At 40.0% G+C, this 15,281-nt stretch overlaps 1 protein-coding gene across 1 annotated transcript in view; it reads right to left on the minus strand.

Moving 5' to 3' along the window:
• Positions 1–15,281, minus strand: part of LOC114798342 (contactin-4) — a 52,611-nt gene that overhangs the window by 30,415 nt on the left and 6,915 nt on the right. Inside the window, 2 exon segments of the mRNA XM_074933651.1 lie at positions 3,192–3,367; positions 5,541–5,673. Of these exon segments, the coding sequence (XP_074789752.1) occupies positions 3,192–3,367; positions 5,541–5,673 (309 nt within the window).

Raw genomic sequence — 15,281 nt, forward strand, 5'->3', positions numbered from 1 at the left:
CAATATAGACCCCACCGACGCAAGCCATATGAATTCTCAATGTTACGATTGCAACAACTAATACAAATTCAGCCAATCAGACCAAATTATTCACTTTTTGCACTTTTGTCGAATCACCGCATCTTTTTAGCAATTTTGACCTATCGCAGCACTTCCTCCATTACTCAAGCGTAATCACTTTTATTTCTGTGTTACTGAACATCCACATATGTGTAACAGAAATGCTGCTCATTTACCCTCAAAAACGTGAACAACAGCTTCTATGTTATGCATAAAAGTGGGGATGAACTACAGTCGTGGGCAAAAATTTTGAGAATGAAAAAAATACAGATTTTCTGCTTGATTTAAATGGTTGATTTAGTGCAATCTTAGTAGCAGCAATATCCTTGTCTGTGAAGCCACCAAGGTTAACAGAGGAAGAACAAGGATTTCAATGAAAGATTTCTTTATAATTTATTTTAAAGAATCCAGTCTGCTATTCTAACCCAATCAGAATGAAAGAATGATCTCCAGCCTTGTGCTCCTCAATACTCTCACTTGTGTTAATGAGAGGATCACTGAAATGATCTCAGCATGTCCTTATGGCAGGACTGAAATGTAGTGGAAATAAGGATTTTGGGAATAAATTCATGTTCATGCCAAGGAGAGACTTTGCAATTCATGTGATCACTCTTTATAACATTCTGGAGTTATATGCAATAACCATATTAAAATTGGAAGCAGCAAGCTTTGTGGAAACCAGTATTGTGTCATTCTCAAAACATTTGGCCTTGACTGTATTATTGTGTGTCACTTTTGCTTACAATGGCTGCTGTGGCTAGGCCAATATTCACTGGGCTTACTGGATAATTGTAAGGGAGTCCTGACGCTGCAGTGTCAGCGTGGAAAGGGGCCACACGACAGGAATACTGTTCAACTTTGCCTTTACTTGCAAATCACATGGTGTGGAACACGAACGGTCTACCTCCAGCATCTGCACTCAAGTTCAATTTCAGGGCCGGCGACTGCTTTTACGATTTACACTCGATGGCCACTGTACGCCAACTGGCTGATGCCAACGTCACTATTTTGTAATGCATGCAATGTTGTAGTGAAGCACAAACACAAGCCGTCAATTGAAAAACATTTTTGTATCACAAAGCAGCCACAGCGTTGCAGACATGAGTGATCAGCCAGGCTAATAACCCTGATGGAGTCTCACTTAGTTCAGCAGTTTCACAGCAACCTTCTGTTATGTTTGCTGTTGCTAAATAAATATGCGGACACTTGACACGTTTCTGCTTCTCTCTCGCTTTACTTCCATATACCCATAATGCATTACAGCAACACCCACAACTCAGAACATATGCAAAATGCCCACTGCCCAACACCTCCAATGTATGTATGTGTCACGGGTGGGCTGGACATGGCGAGGAAGGAGGACGCATTTGCACGATTTCACACGACAGGGGTTTAATACAAACTGCACGAGACAAGATAACATTAACACGCAGTGACCTGACCGCGAACAGACACAAACAGGATAGTTTTATACAATTATAGAAATATACACCAGGTGAAAATGATCAGGGAACATTACACGAGACGAACATGAAACTCCGGTCCGAACTCCGGATCCGGAGTAACCCCTGCCGGTCCGGATCATGAGAGTATGTAACTTCCCCAAAAAAAAACACTGCAACTTTTGTTGCAAAGTTGCTGCAAATTCAGGCAATTTAGATCACAACAAATCCTGGAGGAACTGAAAAGGGGAAGCCCTCCAACTTGGCACTCAACCCGGACAGTGCAAATCCCAAAAAAACAATATGACAAACCGTTTCTTAGCATAGCAGCAGTGAACATAACAGGTGCTTTTTCAGCCTTCTGGACAGTTTTCCCAGATTTCCCTGACACCTGTAAAAAGTGTGTTTCCAGCACAGTAGTAAGTGGTCTGTCATACTGTCATACTGACAGGTCCAAATAGTCCTTTTAATCAAGTTTTAAAATAATATGCCATATATGTTAGTTTTGCTATTTGTCAGGAACCTGACTTTGTGGGGTGTTCCGGGTCTGTGTTTCAGAACATAGTTTTGTGTTTGTCCCTAGTTGCCCTGATTACCAGATTTTTTTCATCTGTAATTACGTTTATGTCTGTGTCTGGTCATGTTTCACTGTTTCTGTGTGTTGATTATTTGAAAGTGCGTTTGCATCCTTCCTTTCCTGCCTTGCACCAGGCATCATCAGAATTTACACAAAATGCAAATACAAAAGAACTGCTGCGTATTCATTTGAAGAATAGAAATAACCTACTGTTTTTGCTTGTGTGTAATTATTTCAGTCACACAGAACACCCAGAACTTAAATGATATTTCTGTGTTTTAATGACACACTATGAAACACACCAACAACCCCCTACCCCCCAAAACAAAATAAAATAAAAACCAAAGTGTGTTAAATAAACTTGGCAAACATATATATTCAACAGAAAATGTCAGCTCTGTGATTAATGAAAAAGTCCTTTGACACTGAGTGGGTCTCACCTGGCATATATAAATTACTGGGCAGACACTTTAATAATGCCAATCACTTTTTGATTTATCCCTCTGACCCGGAGCCGATAAATCATACTACATGGTTAATTAAGTTCAATCAGAACTGATAAACGTGATGCACAGTGGAACAAACAAACTTGTACCGTGACACAAGCCATAGTCTCTAGGCCTGTGCCCAACAAATGATGAGACCAATCAATATGACACAGAGGCCAGGTCAGGCCCGAGTAATTGACGGAAAAAAAAATTAATAATACATAACGTCTGGGGCTCCACTGACAGGGCCTTTCCTGTCTGAGCATGACAGATGGCACTGGCTGTTTATAAGACTGTTGCCCTCCTGACAGTACGAAACAGACATCAGATTTCAATCTGACCGAATCATCAGTCATGAGCCCTTTCAGGCGGTTGCCCATTAATGCCAAAGCACCAAGTTCACCTTGCCATCAGAGAAACCAGATACCAAGTCTCATAAGAGTGATTAATGAAGAGCGTTAAGCATCAGTTCTACAGCCTCAGCCAAGGACCTCACAGTCACATCAAATGCTCTCATGGGTGGATCCTGGGGTCAATAGCTGCACCAGTGCAGCACCAGGAACATGGGCCATCCTTCATATGACATGTTATTTATTTATTTTTTGATCTGAAGATATGACTTACACGCAATATGAAGACTGGCCTCCCTACTGAGAATCGTCCCAAAGGAGTTGGATGCGAGGCACTGGTAAATACCAACATCCTGCTCTTTATTAAGATGACTTATCCGGAGATTGCCTCCCGAAAAAGTGTAGCGGGAACCTGGTGCCGGGGCTATGAAGGTGTCATTCAGCTTCCACCTGGACAAAAACAGAATATATTCAGTTAGAAGAGCCAGAGCCATTTATATTAATCTCACACCCATTGGTGGAACAACTGCAGCATGTGATGCATGGACAAATGCAACATGGCTCTGGTTTGCACTACAGATGGGAAACTTTGGGGTCTGGTAACAGATCTGCTTAATGTGGTATGCTATCTATCCAGTCAAATAGCATAATCAAATGCTTTCATCACCATCAGACTGTAATTGCAGCCGAAAAGTCTTTTATCATCATAAAGCGCAAATTAAAACAAATGGAGCAGCGTGGCGCACACTGCTGCAGACAAAAGTGATTATTATTGATGTGAGAGCCAATCACTGCGAGACGCTGCTCACTCGTAATTGCAACACATTTTTCTCCAACGGGAACTAAGTGAGGGAACTAAGAAAAGTCGACAATCAGGGGTCAATTACTACTGTCATTAAATTCAGGCTGCGGAACGTTGAGTGGTCATGTGACACAGTGCCAACATTCCTGTTAGAGCATTAGTTATGTTCACAAGGTAATTGGCCAATTAAGTCTGAAAACTTAAAATTCATTATGTTACTTTTATGTTCCTGCACTAGTGTTCTAAGGCCTCTATTTTAATCGATAACCACTTATCAAACAACAGTTAATAACATTCTATTAAAAAACTAATTTTCTTCAAACACCGATATATCAGTTGAATAAAGCAATCAAGCATAAGTAAGGAAGAAACAATGAACAGTTCCTTCAGACATTCAGTGCTGTTAAAAACTGCATTTATATTTTTGAAGTATTAAACCATATTGTAAACATCCAGATGCTTTCTATATACAATTTCAATTAGTACAATTTAATTTGGGTATTAATGGAGGTGTCTGGGTTGCATTCAGACATAGATACTGAACCCAGAACACATGAAATACTGTAATCAATTTCATACATTTTGAAAATGTTTGACCAGCTGCTGCTGAATGATGTTGCCCTCAAGAACAGAATCACAGACCCTGTTTCATCATGGAATATTAACAAAACATTTCATAGTAAGAGCTTTCTTCAGTGTTTGAAAATCCATAAATAAATATTAATCCCATCACACCACACCAGTGGCAGAAGTTTTGGTTTTGGTCATGACCTCTGGCCATCAATCAGAAATGATGATAAAATACTAGCAAAATAGAAAAAGGCTAAATAATGAACTGAATAAAGGAACATTTATACCTTGCTTTGCTTTACCCGTTCCTTGCTCAGTACACAAGAACAATGTTATTAATAAAAACACACGATGCAAATGATGCAATGACTTGTAAGCAGAGTGTCATTCTTTCATTTTCACCTTTATTTCGAACATCACATGTTGCCTTTAAAGCAGGAGAGACGCCGGTGTGCCGGAGGCGTTCGCTGGCAGGTTCCTTGATTAGATTGATTTAGTGATTTGCCGCTGTAGCTGGAAAGGGTTGAGGGGCTTCAGACGAAACCAATCAGCAGCGGCGGTGACAAATCAGAGGGGCATTCACTAACAGCAGCAGTGTGGAGGATGCTGTTCTGATAAATTCATCTGTCCTTGGTTCCCAAAAATAGTGAGATCTTTTACCAAACGCCCTCAGCATCTCACAGAAACACCCGGGCCAAATTACAGCCTTTATCAGTTTGAATCTATTGAAAGGTCATTGTGTACAAATTACTGTAAAGAACAGCAAATGAACCGTTGTTCACTCCGTTACAAGCCAATGCTGTGAAATTTTTTGACAGTGAACAAAAGCGCACAGAGAAACACTGGGGTAACCACAAAACCATCCACATGCATTGCTATCATAGTAAAATCTACAATATTTATAGACTACAACAACAACAAAAACAACATTTATTTCTTATATAGTCCAAAATCACATACAGTATGTCTCAATGGGCTTTGAGACATACTGTATGTGACCACTATGCCATTTCTCAACATTTAGTCTTGATTCTTGTTTCATTTTCATAATGAATGAACGTGTAAATAGTAAGGAGAGGAGCACTTGTTCACCTTGTTCTGAGAACATTTAACATTTTTGTAAGAAAGGTAAAAGCTCCCGGAGCTCCACCTGAATCTCAGGCCCTCAGGGTGGTGCAGAGAGAAACACCAGGAAGGACAAGCCGATGGAAGTAACCTGGAAGGTGTGGTATTTTTAATGGCTGGCCTCACCTGTAGGAGGGCGGTGGGTAACCCTGGGCTTCGCAACTGAACACCACTTCTCGGCTGGACTCCGTGGAGGGCAGAGGAAACACAATGCTGCCCGGCTGCTTGATGAAGACGGGCCTCAGAGGATCGCTGGAGTCTGTTAGATCAGAGAGAGAGGGAGGGAATGCTGACAAATCCACACAACTAAATCAAGCACCATGTGAGTGCTCTTCAGAACACTTCTGAGTGTGTTTGTCTACCCCAATCCCAGGTGTTGCTGGAATTGCGTTAAATCATATTTTTGATTCATTTTTTTACATGGCTCCTAGAAGAATAAGAGACAATGAAATATCTGGGCTGCTGCATTTAGAACAGGGATTTGGAAGATTTACAAGCCACATAATCATGTTTTTTTTTGCTTGCTTGTGAAGAGACCAGTTCCGTCAACTAATCTAAAAAAATTCAAAAATCGATTAAAGCTTATTATAAGTTTCTGGGCATCCTTTTCAGGGTGCTAAGCAACTGGAGAGTTGGCATAAGAGAAAGCACATCTGTTTTGAAAATGCACTTGCTTTCTTCTCTCACTTTCTATAATGAAGCCAATCAATGAAAAATAAGAGGAACAGGAACCTATGAAAGACCTTCCTAACTCTCGTGTAATGAAGGTGTCAATCCTGCTGCTCCTCCATTAATCTCTTTCTTTTTTTTTGGAATAATGAACAAAAATCTTTACCAAGGCAGCCTGCTGCATGGATTGACTTTTTACTGACTCTTTAGGTCCCACAGTATAGACATCCCTGTGGAACTCCCAAACAAAAAGATTTGCAGAAATAAACAGATAGAATCAAGAAAGGGGCAGTCAGAACTTCAATGAATTTTTTCTAGTCTGACACCCAAAAGATTCATTTTACTGATGTTTTATGAACAAAATTTAAATGATTGACATCTCTCACACGTACTAGTTGCCTAATCTGGAACAATTTCAGCACCTTCCTAGTGGTAAATCACATTTTGCCTGACGTGTGATTGTTTCTGCCATAAATTGTTCAACAATGTGGACAAAATGGCCAAAATGATCTGACAAGTACTTAACTGCTGCACGTATTTAACATGGCTGGATGAGTTTTTTGTGTTCCTCAAAATATCAAATTCAAAACCAGAAGTGGACAAAGTACACTCATTTATTACTTAAGTGACAGCACAGATACCACTGGTGATACCACAAATACCAAGTATCATTATGATTTGTTTAGGGGGGGAAATGAATGGCATCAAGAGCCATGATTCTTGATTCAAAAACCATTTATCTTTCATCCAATTGGACAGCGTCCACAGGTTCCATTTAATTTCCCTGAAAAATGACATACAGTACCGGCCAAAAGTTTGGACACACCTTCTCATTCAATGTGTTTTCTTTATTTTCATGACCATTTACATTGGTAGATTAAATTGGTGCCTTTCTCACCATTCTCACTGAAGGCACCAATTTAATCTACCAATGTAAATGGTCATGAAAATAAAGAAAACACATTTGGCCTGTACTGTATGTCTGTGCAATATTCCCTTCAAAATATGTTTCTGAGAAAACATTGAGAAAAATATAATTATGTGCTAAGAAATTAACCAGCATTTTTATAAGATGAAAAAGGTGTAGCAATGTGGGAATATGATGGAAACCCTGCTTTTCACAAACATCTAGGACATCTGCAGTATCTAATTCTCTCCAGACTAGACCAATGCAGCTTTTCTCTCTGGCATCACAATAATGCAGCACTGCATAAAAAAACATGCCTTGGTGCAACATTGTTCAGTCGAAACTGGATTATAGCCTTATTCCAAAATTGATTAAATAAATTTTTTCCTCAGAATTCTGTACACAACACCCCATAATAACAACATGAAAAATGTTTACTTGAGGCTTGGGCAAATGTATTAAAAATAAAAAACTGAGAAAGCACATGTACATAACTATTCACAGCCTTTGCCATTAAGCTAAAAAATTGAGCTCAGGTGTTTCCTGTTTCCCCTGATCAACATGAGATGTTTCTGCATCTTAATTTATTGGACATGATTTGGAAAGGCACACACCTGTCTATATAAGGTCCCACAGTTGACATCCTGTGTGTGTGAATGCCAGGTGGCACGTTTGGAGGAAACCAGGAACCGCTAATCACCAGGCCAATACCATCTCTACAGTGAAGCATAGTGGTGGAGGCATGATGGTGTGGGAAGGATTTCAGCTGCAGGAACTTGGAGACTAGTCAGGATAGAGGAAAAGATGACTGCAGCAATGTACAAAGGCATCCTGATCCAGAGTGCTCTTGACCTCAGACTGGGGCGACAGTTCATCTTTCAGCAGGGCAATGACCCTAAGCACACAGCCAAGATATCAAAGGAGTGGCTTCAGGACAACTCTGTGAATGTCCTTGAGTGACCCAGCCAGAGCACAGACTTGAATTCGAATGAACATCTCTGGAGAGATCTTAAAATGGCTGTGCACCAATGCCTCCCATCCAACCTGATGGAGCTTGAGATGTGCTGCAAAGAGGAATGGGCCAAACTGGCCAAGGATATATGTGTGCCAGGCTTGTGGCATCATTTTCAAAAAGACTTGAGGCTGTAATTGGTGCCAAAGGTGCATCGACTAAGTATTTATATTTATATACAGTTTTTTTTATTTGTAATAAATTTGCCAAAACCTTTTTCACGTTATCATTGTGGAGTGTTCTGTGTAGAATTCTGAGGAAAAATATTAATTTAATATTAATAGCAAAATGTGGAAAAAGTGATGCACTGTGAATATTTTCCGGATGCACTGTATATACACACACAACTATAAAGTTATCTTGATAGAAGCTTTAACTAATGGCACGCTTTACAGCCATCACTTATTGACTCCATAAATGTCTGTCTATTTGTATCGTAGTAAAATTGTGTATGACTTGAATGTTGAGGTGCTGCATTACATTTATGAATCATGAGTTTATTAATCATGAGTTGTCAGGTTTGAAACCAAAATAACTCACAATATAAATATTTTAACATATTTGAAAAAAAAGACTGTGGAGTTAAAACATGTTCCTTGTGAATCTCTACAGGACATGGTATGTAACTGTTTTAAAGGACAACAGTATGATTTATGCTCATTTGCATTTGATTAATCGTTTCAATAGGCAACATGTGAGAACATCTGCCGGCACGCCTCGGCTGTCTGCGGGAAGACAGACTGACAAATGATCCATCTGACGGGAACAAATTATAAATACCAAACGGATCTTTACTGCACAAAACTGCTGGGCAGAGCTGGAAGTCGTTGCAAAAGAGCTTTTTGCATGGCAACTGTTGAATCTCTCATTTACTTCAACACAGTACGTTGTAACCAAGGTGCCAGACGCTACACCAGACCACTCTGGAAAAAACACATCACTTTGGGGTCCAAAAAAAGAAAAAAGATGTAATCTCAAATTCAATACCAGCGGACAGCAAATGAATTCACTGAGCTTACCTCAGCATGAATAAACAGCCTTGGAGGTGGGTGGCGTGTTGGAGGGAAAATATATTTGATTCCAATTCAAGGCTCATGGACCACATAAAAAGCCAATCTTTCTCCTTAAAAAGCACCATCTTCCACAGCCACTACAGGTAAGAAACACATATTGCTAAGGTATCATACTCTCAAAATCCTATAACCAAAGTCAAGAGCAATAAACCAAAAGAAAAAAAAAGGAATGTCTGGAACATACAACCAATTGCTTCTGACAACAACTAAACTGTATCAAAGTTCCCTCCACTGTCACGCTCTTTACTGAAAGAAAATTGCATTTTTAATTGTAATATAATAACACTGTATCATATAGCTCAGTCACAAATTGGTGGTTCAATTTGAAAGAAATGTACAGGTTTCTGCAATATGCAAATCTGAAAGTATTTATTGGACAGTAGGTGAGGCAGTTTTTTCAGTATAACCAAAGAACAATGTAATGGAATCCAGTTTCACACATCCAAAATTGTATTTGATTAATTATGAAGCATTTTTATAATGCATGTTTTCTTTTTTTGTGGCTAGTGAAGGTAAACACTGAAATTGTTCACACACTAACATTGCTGGGATTGTAAAGCTTGTATCGTCCCTGCATAAATACACTTGGAATTTGTGGCCCCCATGAAGCAACATTCATTACAATTCATTAGATATTTTAATGAATTGTGTTCAACATTAAATATATTACATCAGACTCACTAAATTGACTTAATAACTGGAAACACACCTGATATTCCTTATAAACACATAATTAATTAACCTTACCATATTTATTTATAAAGCACTTTAACACAACAAATGAGCTGACCAAAGTGCTGCACATTTAAATAAAAAATAAGTTAAATTATTAGGAACATGGACAAAAAGTTCAATTAAAGAAATAATAAAAAGAAAACAGAATAAAATTAAATACGAGAAAAACATGCAACAATTCGAATTAAACAAGGGGTTGAATAAAACCGAAAACATTTAACGCAACATATTAAAAGAGTTAAGAAAAGACTGCCTATGAAAACACATAAAACACTGCATAAGAACACCAGCATAAGAGCCTATCCGACACTGATTGGTAGGTCATTCCCAAGATGTGGGGCAGCCACTGCAAATGCCCTGTTGCATCTGTGCTTATAATGTGACCTAGGAACAGACAATAGTCTCTGGTCTGAAGACCTGAGAGAACATATATGGAGTGTAAGAACAGAGTAGGTCTGCCAAATATGCTGGAGCTGAGCCATGCAATGATTTAAAAACAAATAAATTAATTTTATAACAGACTCTAAAACAGACAGGGAGCCAGTGTAGTGAGGCTAATGTCATCTCTCCTTTAAAAGAAACATTGTGTTTTCAAAAAATACCTTCAAGAGGAGGTAAGTACAATGAGAATATAAAAGGACCCAGAATGGAACCACGTGGTACCCCACCAGGGTAGTGCCATTGAAAATGAGATGGAGTCCTTAATGAAACGCAGAGGCTTCTATCACACAGATATGATTTGAACCATTTGAGGGCTGGACACCTAATACCCATCCTATACTCCAGCCTTGAAGGAACAGCATGCTTAAAACCTTTGGGCACCATACCAGAGATGAGGCTACTGTTATTGATAAAGAGGATCAAATGCCCCAAAGTTGGGTTAAAATGTGAGGAGGAATAACAACAACAACAACATTTATTTCTTATATAGCCCAAAATCACATACAGTATGTCTCAGTGGGCTTTGACAGGCCCTACAGTTGACACCCCCCACACTTGACCCTTCTGCGCACAAGGAAAAACTCCACACAAAAAAACTCTAGGAGAGAGAATAAAGAAAGGAAGAAACCTTGGGAAGGAGTGATACAGAGAGGGACCTCCTTCCAGGGTAGAGTGAGCCTGCAAGGATCTGCAAGGATTGTGAATCTTCATAAACTGAAATTGAATTGTGAGAACTGAAACTGAAGCACTTTTTTTTGTTGTAATAATGCAGTTTCAATTTCATTGGAATTCAGATTTAAATGATCACATTCAGCTTCATTTTGTACAATCCAAATTCAGATTTCAAATTCAATTAATTTAGCACAAATCCTGGCCCATACTAATCTATGTTAGTCTATAAGTCTATGTTAGTCTTTCCTATGAGTGAAACCATTGCAGATAATTTGGTGTCTCTTTTTTCAAATGACTACCTGGGTCTGAGGCCATCTACCTGCATTCCTCTGTAGAACCTGACTTCATCCCTATACATAAAAAAGATTCAGGCCGGACTGTTTCTGTGTGTGCAGTCCCTTTTTATATTCAAGTAACCATCTCTTTGTAAGCCCATGACCTACTCCTGTAGGCATTAATGTAGGGGCACATGTAATGCTATAAAAATGTAAGAATTTATAAACTGCAGATATGCTGAACAATGCAGTGAGCTGAGATGAATAAATTCACTTTTAAATTCATGTTCTTTTAAAGGTATATCTTTTTACTTTGGGCCCTCTGTGGGTGCTATTTATAATTAGAGGAGATAACAAATGCATGCAAAGTGAAGCTTGAAAAGAGTGGAAAAGCCAAAGCATAATTCTCTTTCAGCTTTTGTACTGTTATCTTACTATGTTATCTTGCTGCTCTGCATGGGGTGAGCTGATAACTTGGCCTCGGATGTTCTGTAGATGTCCTCTTGTAAGCACATGTCCGATAACCAGTGGCATTGTTCATTCCTTTTCTCAGCCTGCTTCCACCTCTACACAAGGAACTTTTTTCTGACAGCTGGGGTGTGCTTAAAATAAGAAACTTGGGAAAAGTAAGGAAGTTCTCAGGATGACAACAGGATGATAGCACAGGGTTTTACTTGTTTGGATGAATCTTAGTATCTTTCATAGCAATTAACTTCTCAGTTGATAATGGACAACTTGTCCTTTTCCAGGGCTCATGAACCCTATTGCTAACAAGCTGGGGGTTTGAGGGCCATTACTTACGATTGGGCAAGTATGACTGGGCAAAGGTCACCAACTCTCATAGCCAACAAACAGGATAGAATATTCATTGTATATTCATGATGGCATATTCAATCTGAAATTCAATGTATTCTTTCCTATACTGTATTACACAGGAGACCATGTGAGGCAGAACTTGTTTCCTAGACTATAATAATGCAGACTTTTTTTTAAGAATAGCTAACCCTGTGCAAATTATATCTTTTGATTTGTGTCAACATAACAGTTAGATATGGTATGCAAATCTTGCATCATAATACATTATAACACATTTCTCCACCTTTCACACCCACAGTACCTAATAAAATTCTTCTCAAAAAGGAACAGGTCAGTGAGTCTCTTGCTGATGCTGGTTATTAGATTAGAGAGTAAATGGTTTGTACTTAAAGCGATCTATGTGGGCTCTTATGTTAAACTGACCTAGGCGAGGGGCATTTTTCACACAATAAAAAATCCAACGGCCCATGAATTGTTGAGAGTAAAAAAGAAATAATGTCCACACATGCTTGTCAGAAACAATCTTTCCATGTTTGAAGTCTCTATTTGCATAACTGCTCTCTAATCAAAGACTTACATAGCCTGAAGATTTTAAGGTTGGATGAAAAATAATTAAACAATTTCATTCAGCAGCATTGGCACCGCATGTTGGATGATTAAAGCAGAGCTGCACTGTAAAATAATGAGAGAGCCTTCAGTGGCTGAATGAGGCAGATCTGTCACACTTGCAAAGGCTTTAAAAAACTGTAATTCTCAGATTTTTGCTTGGATTAAGCAGGATCAAATGATCCATGTTCCCCATGAGTCCTAATTTGCAGATCATACCGCTAAGTATTAGGCAGTGGCACAACACTTTGCCATGTTAATTCACACAGAACTGTGCAGCATTAACCTAACTGTAGAAAAACAAAAAGGCACGTAGGGAATTTTTATCTGATGTGTTTCTGCTGGCATTGGCAGTCAATGGGAGAAAGATGAGATGACTCTGTTCTTAAATCATGCAATGGTGCGTTCAAGCTGCGTTAACATCTGTGAGGGGAACCTCACAGAGAAAAAGTGTGTCTGATGGGCAGGTAGGTAAAATTAGTTTAGCTGTGTTCCAGTGTCTTGTCTCATTGGCTATCCAAACTGGTTACGTTCACTGAAGTAACAATGAAGTTAACTTATAACCAAGCGTTAACATTACTTCCTGTTTGATTGTTTGCTCTGACATTATTGTCTCGGGCAACAGGCTGCAGGAATGGGTGCATGTATTACAAGAAACCTGAACACACACCAATACAGGACAACAGTTATATAACCCGACCAGGACATGAGACATGAGACTATATGCAACCAGGAGCACAACAAATACAGTATAAAACTCCAGACCAAACTTCAGAACCAGAGACATAGCTACCAGTAGCTTAGTTACATTTTTATATATGGATATATTCTGTATGTAAAGATATGTGATACTTCCTTTGGTGGTACATTACCAATTTCACTCCCATGTATTAATACTGAAGTTTAGGTTGAACGTTTAGAGGCAAAGCACTACAGTATACATACATGGACTATGCACAAACCTATCTTGAGTCACACAGCACACATGACATATTTCTCAGTTTCGAGCAACATGCAATATAGACAGGCCATGGGAAGGAAGAGCTTCATGTTGATAAGCTTCATGATAAGCTACCAGGCTTCTGGTAAGATTCCATGAGAGTAACTCGCAGCGGCCTCTCCGGTTCCACATTGGTGTTTTCTGGTGCCCGAGAGAAATTCCGTAAGTGGTGAAGCACAAGCAAGAAACCGGGAGCGGGAAATGGCTAAGGGCTAAATCCAGTGGCCCCGCTCTCCCGTCCGTCCTATTATCCAGCGTCCATTCCCTGAACAATAAACTAGGCTACATCAAACTTCAGCGGCCAACCCAGCAGGAATATAGACTGCTGCGTCTTTGTTTTTACTAAGACATGGCTCAGCGACAGAATTCCAGACACTGCCATTCAGCTGGACAGGCTTACTGCGTTTCGTGCTGACATCAACACGGAATGGTGCCAGAGCTCTGTGCTAGTCTCTACCTACTGTTCATCGCTGGTGGAGTTTGTGACTGTGAGATGCAGACTATTTTATTTACTGTGGGAATTCACCTCAGTTTTTATTATCGGAGTGTATATGCTAGTGCGAAGGAGGTGCTCTGTGTGCTGTACAGAGCTATTAGCGACACCCTGACGGACTGTTCGTTGTCGCTGGAGATTTCAACCATGCAAATCTCAAGTCAGTTCTCCCTCAATTCCATCAATTTGCAACGAGAGAGGATAACACCTTGGTCTACTCTAACATCGCCAGTGCATACCGGGTTGAGTCCCGCCCCCATCTCTGACAATCAGACCACATCACTGTTATGCTAATACAAACCGTTCGTCAGGTGCCCAAAACCGGTTCTGAAGCAGGTGAGAACCTGTCTGGCAGGAGACATTTCTGCTCTTCAGGACTGCTTTAACTGCACTGACTGGCAAATATTTAGGGAGGCTGCAACCCATGGCAACAACACCATAATTTGGAGGAGTACACAACATCAGTGAACAGCTACATAAGCAAATGCACTAATGATGTCATAGTCTTCAAGTCCATCACAATAAGACCAAACCAGAATCTGTGGATGACTGCAGAGGTACATGAACTGCTCAAAGCTCGAGACTCCGCCTTCTGCCCTCCACCCTGGGACCACTGCAATTCGCCTATCGTCCGAACCACGGACGATGCCATAGCCACCACCCTGCATCTGATCCTCACCCAACTGGACAATAAGGACATATATGCACAAATGCTGTTCATAGACTTCAATTCAGCATTCAACACCATCATTCCTCAGCACCTTGTCGCAAAGTTGAGCCGACTGGGCCTGAACACCTCCCTCTGGATCTTGGACTGACTTAGAGACCTCAGTCTGTCCGGATCATGAACAGCATCTCCAGCACCACCACATTGAGCACTGGAGCTCTCCAGGGTAGTGTGATCAGTCCAATGCTGTTGGCCTACGACTGTGCAGCGATACACAGCTCCAACCACATCATCAAGTTCTCCAAGGATACAACTGTGGTGGGTCTCATCATCAAGAACAGTGAGTCAGCGTACAGAGAGGAGGTGAAATGACTGACAGACTGGTGTAAGGTCAACAATCTATTTCTGAACGTGGACAAAATGAAGGAGATGATTGTTGACTTCAACAAAGACAATGGATGGACCACTTTCCACTGAACATGGATCTTGTGTGGAGATTGT

This window comes from Denticeps clupeoides, chromosome 10 (genome assembly GCF_900700375.1).
Source record: "Denticeps clupeoides chromosome 10, fDenClu1.1, whole genome shotgun sequence".
In the NCBI taxonomy this organism is placed as follows: Eukaryota; Metazoa; Chordata; class Actinopteri; order Clupeiformes; family Denticipitidae; genus Denticeps; species Denticeps clupeoides.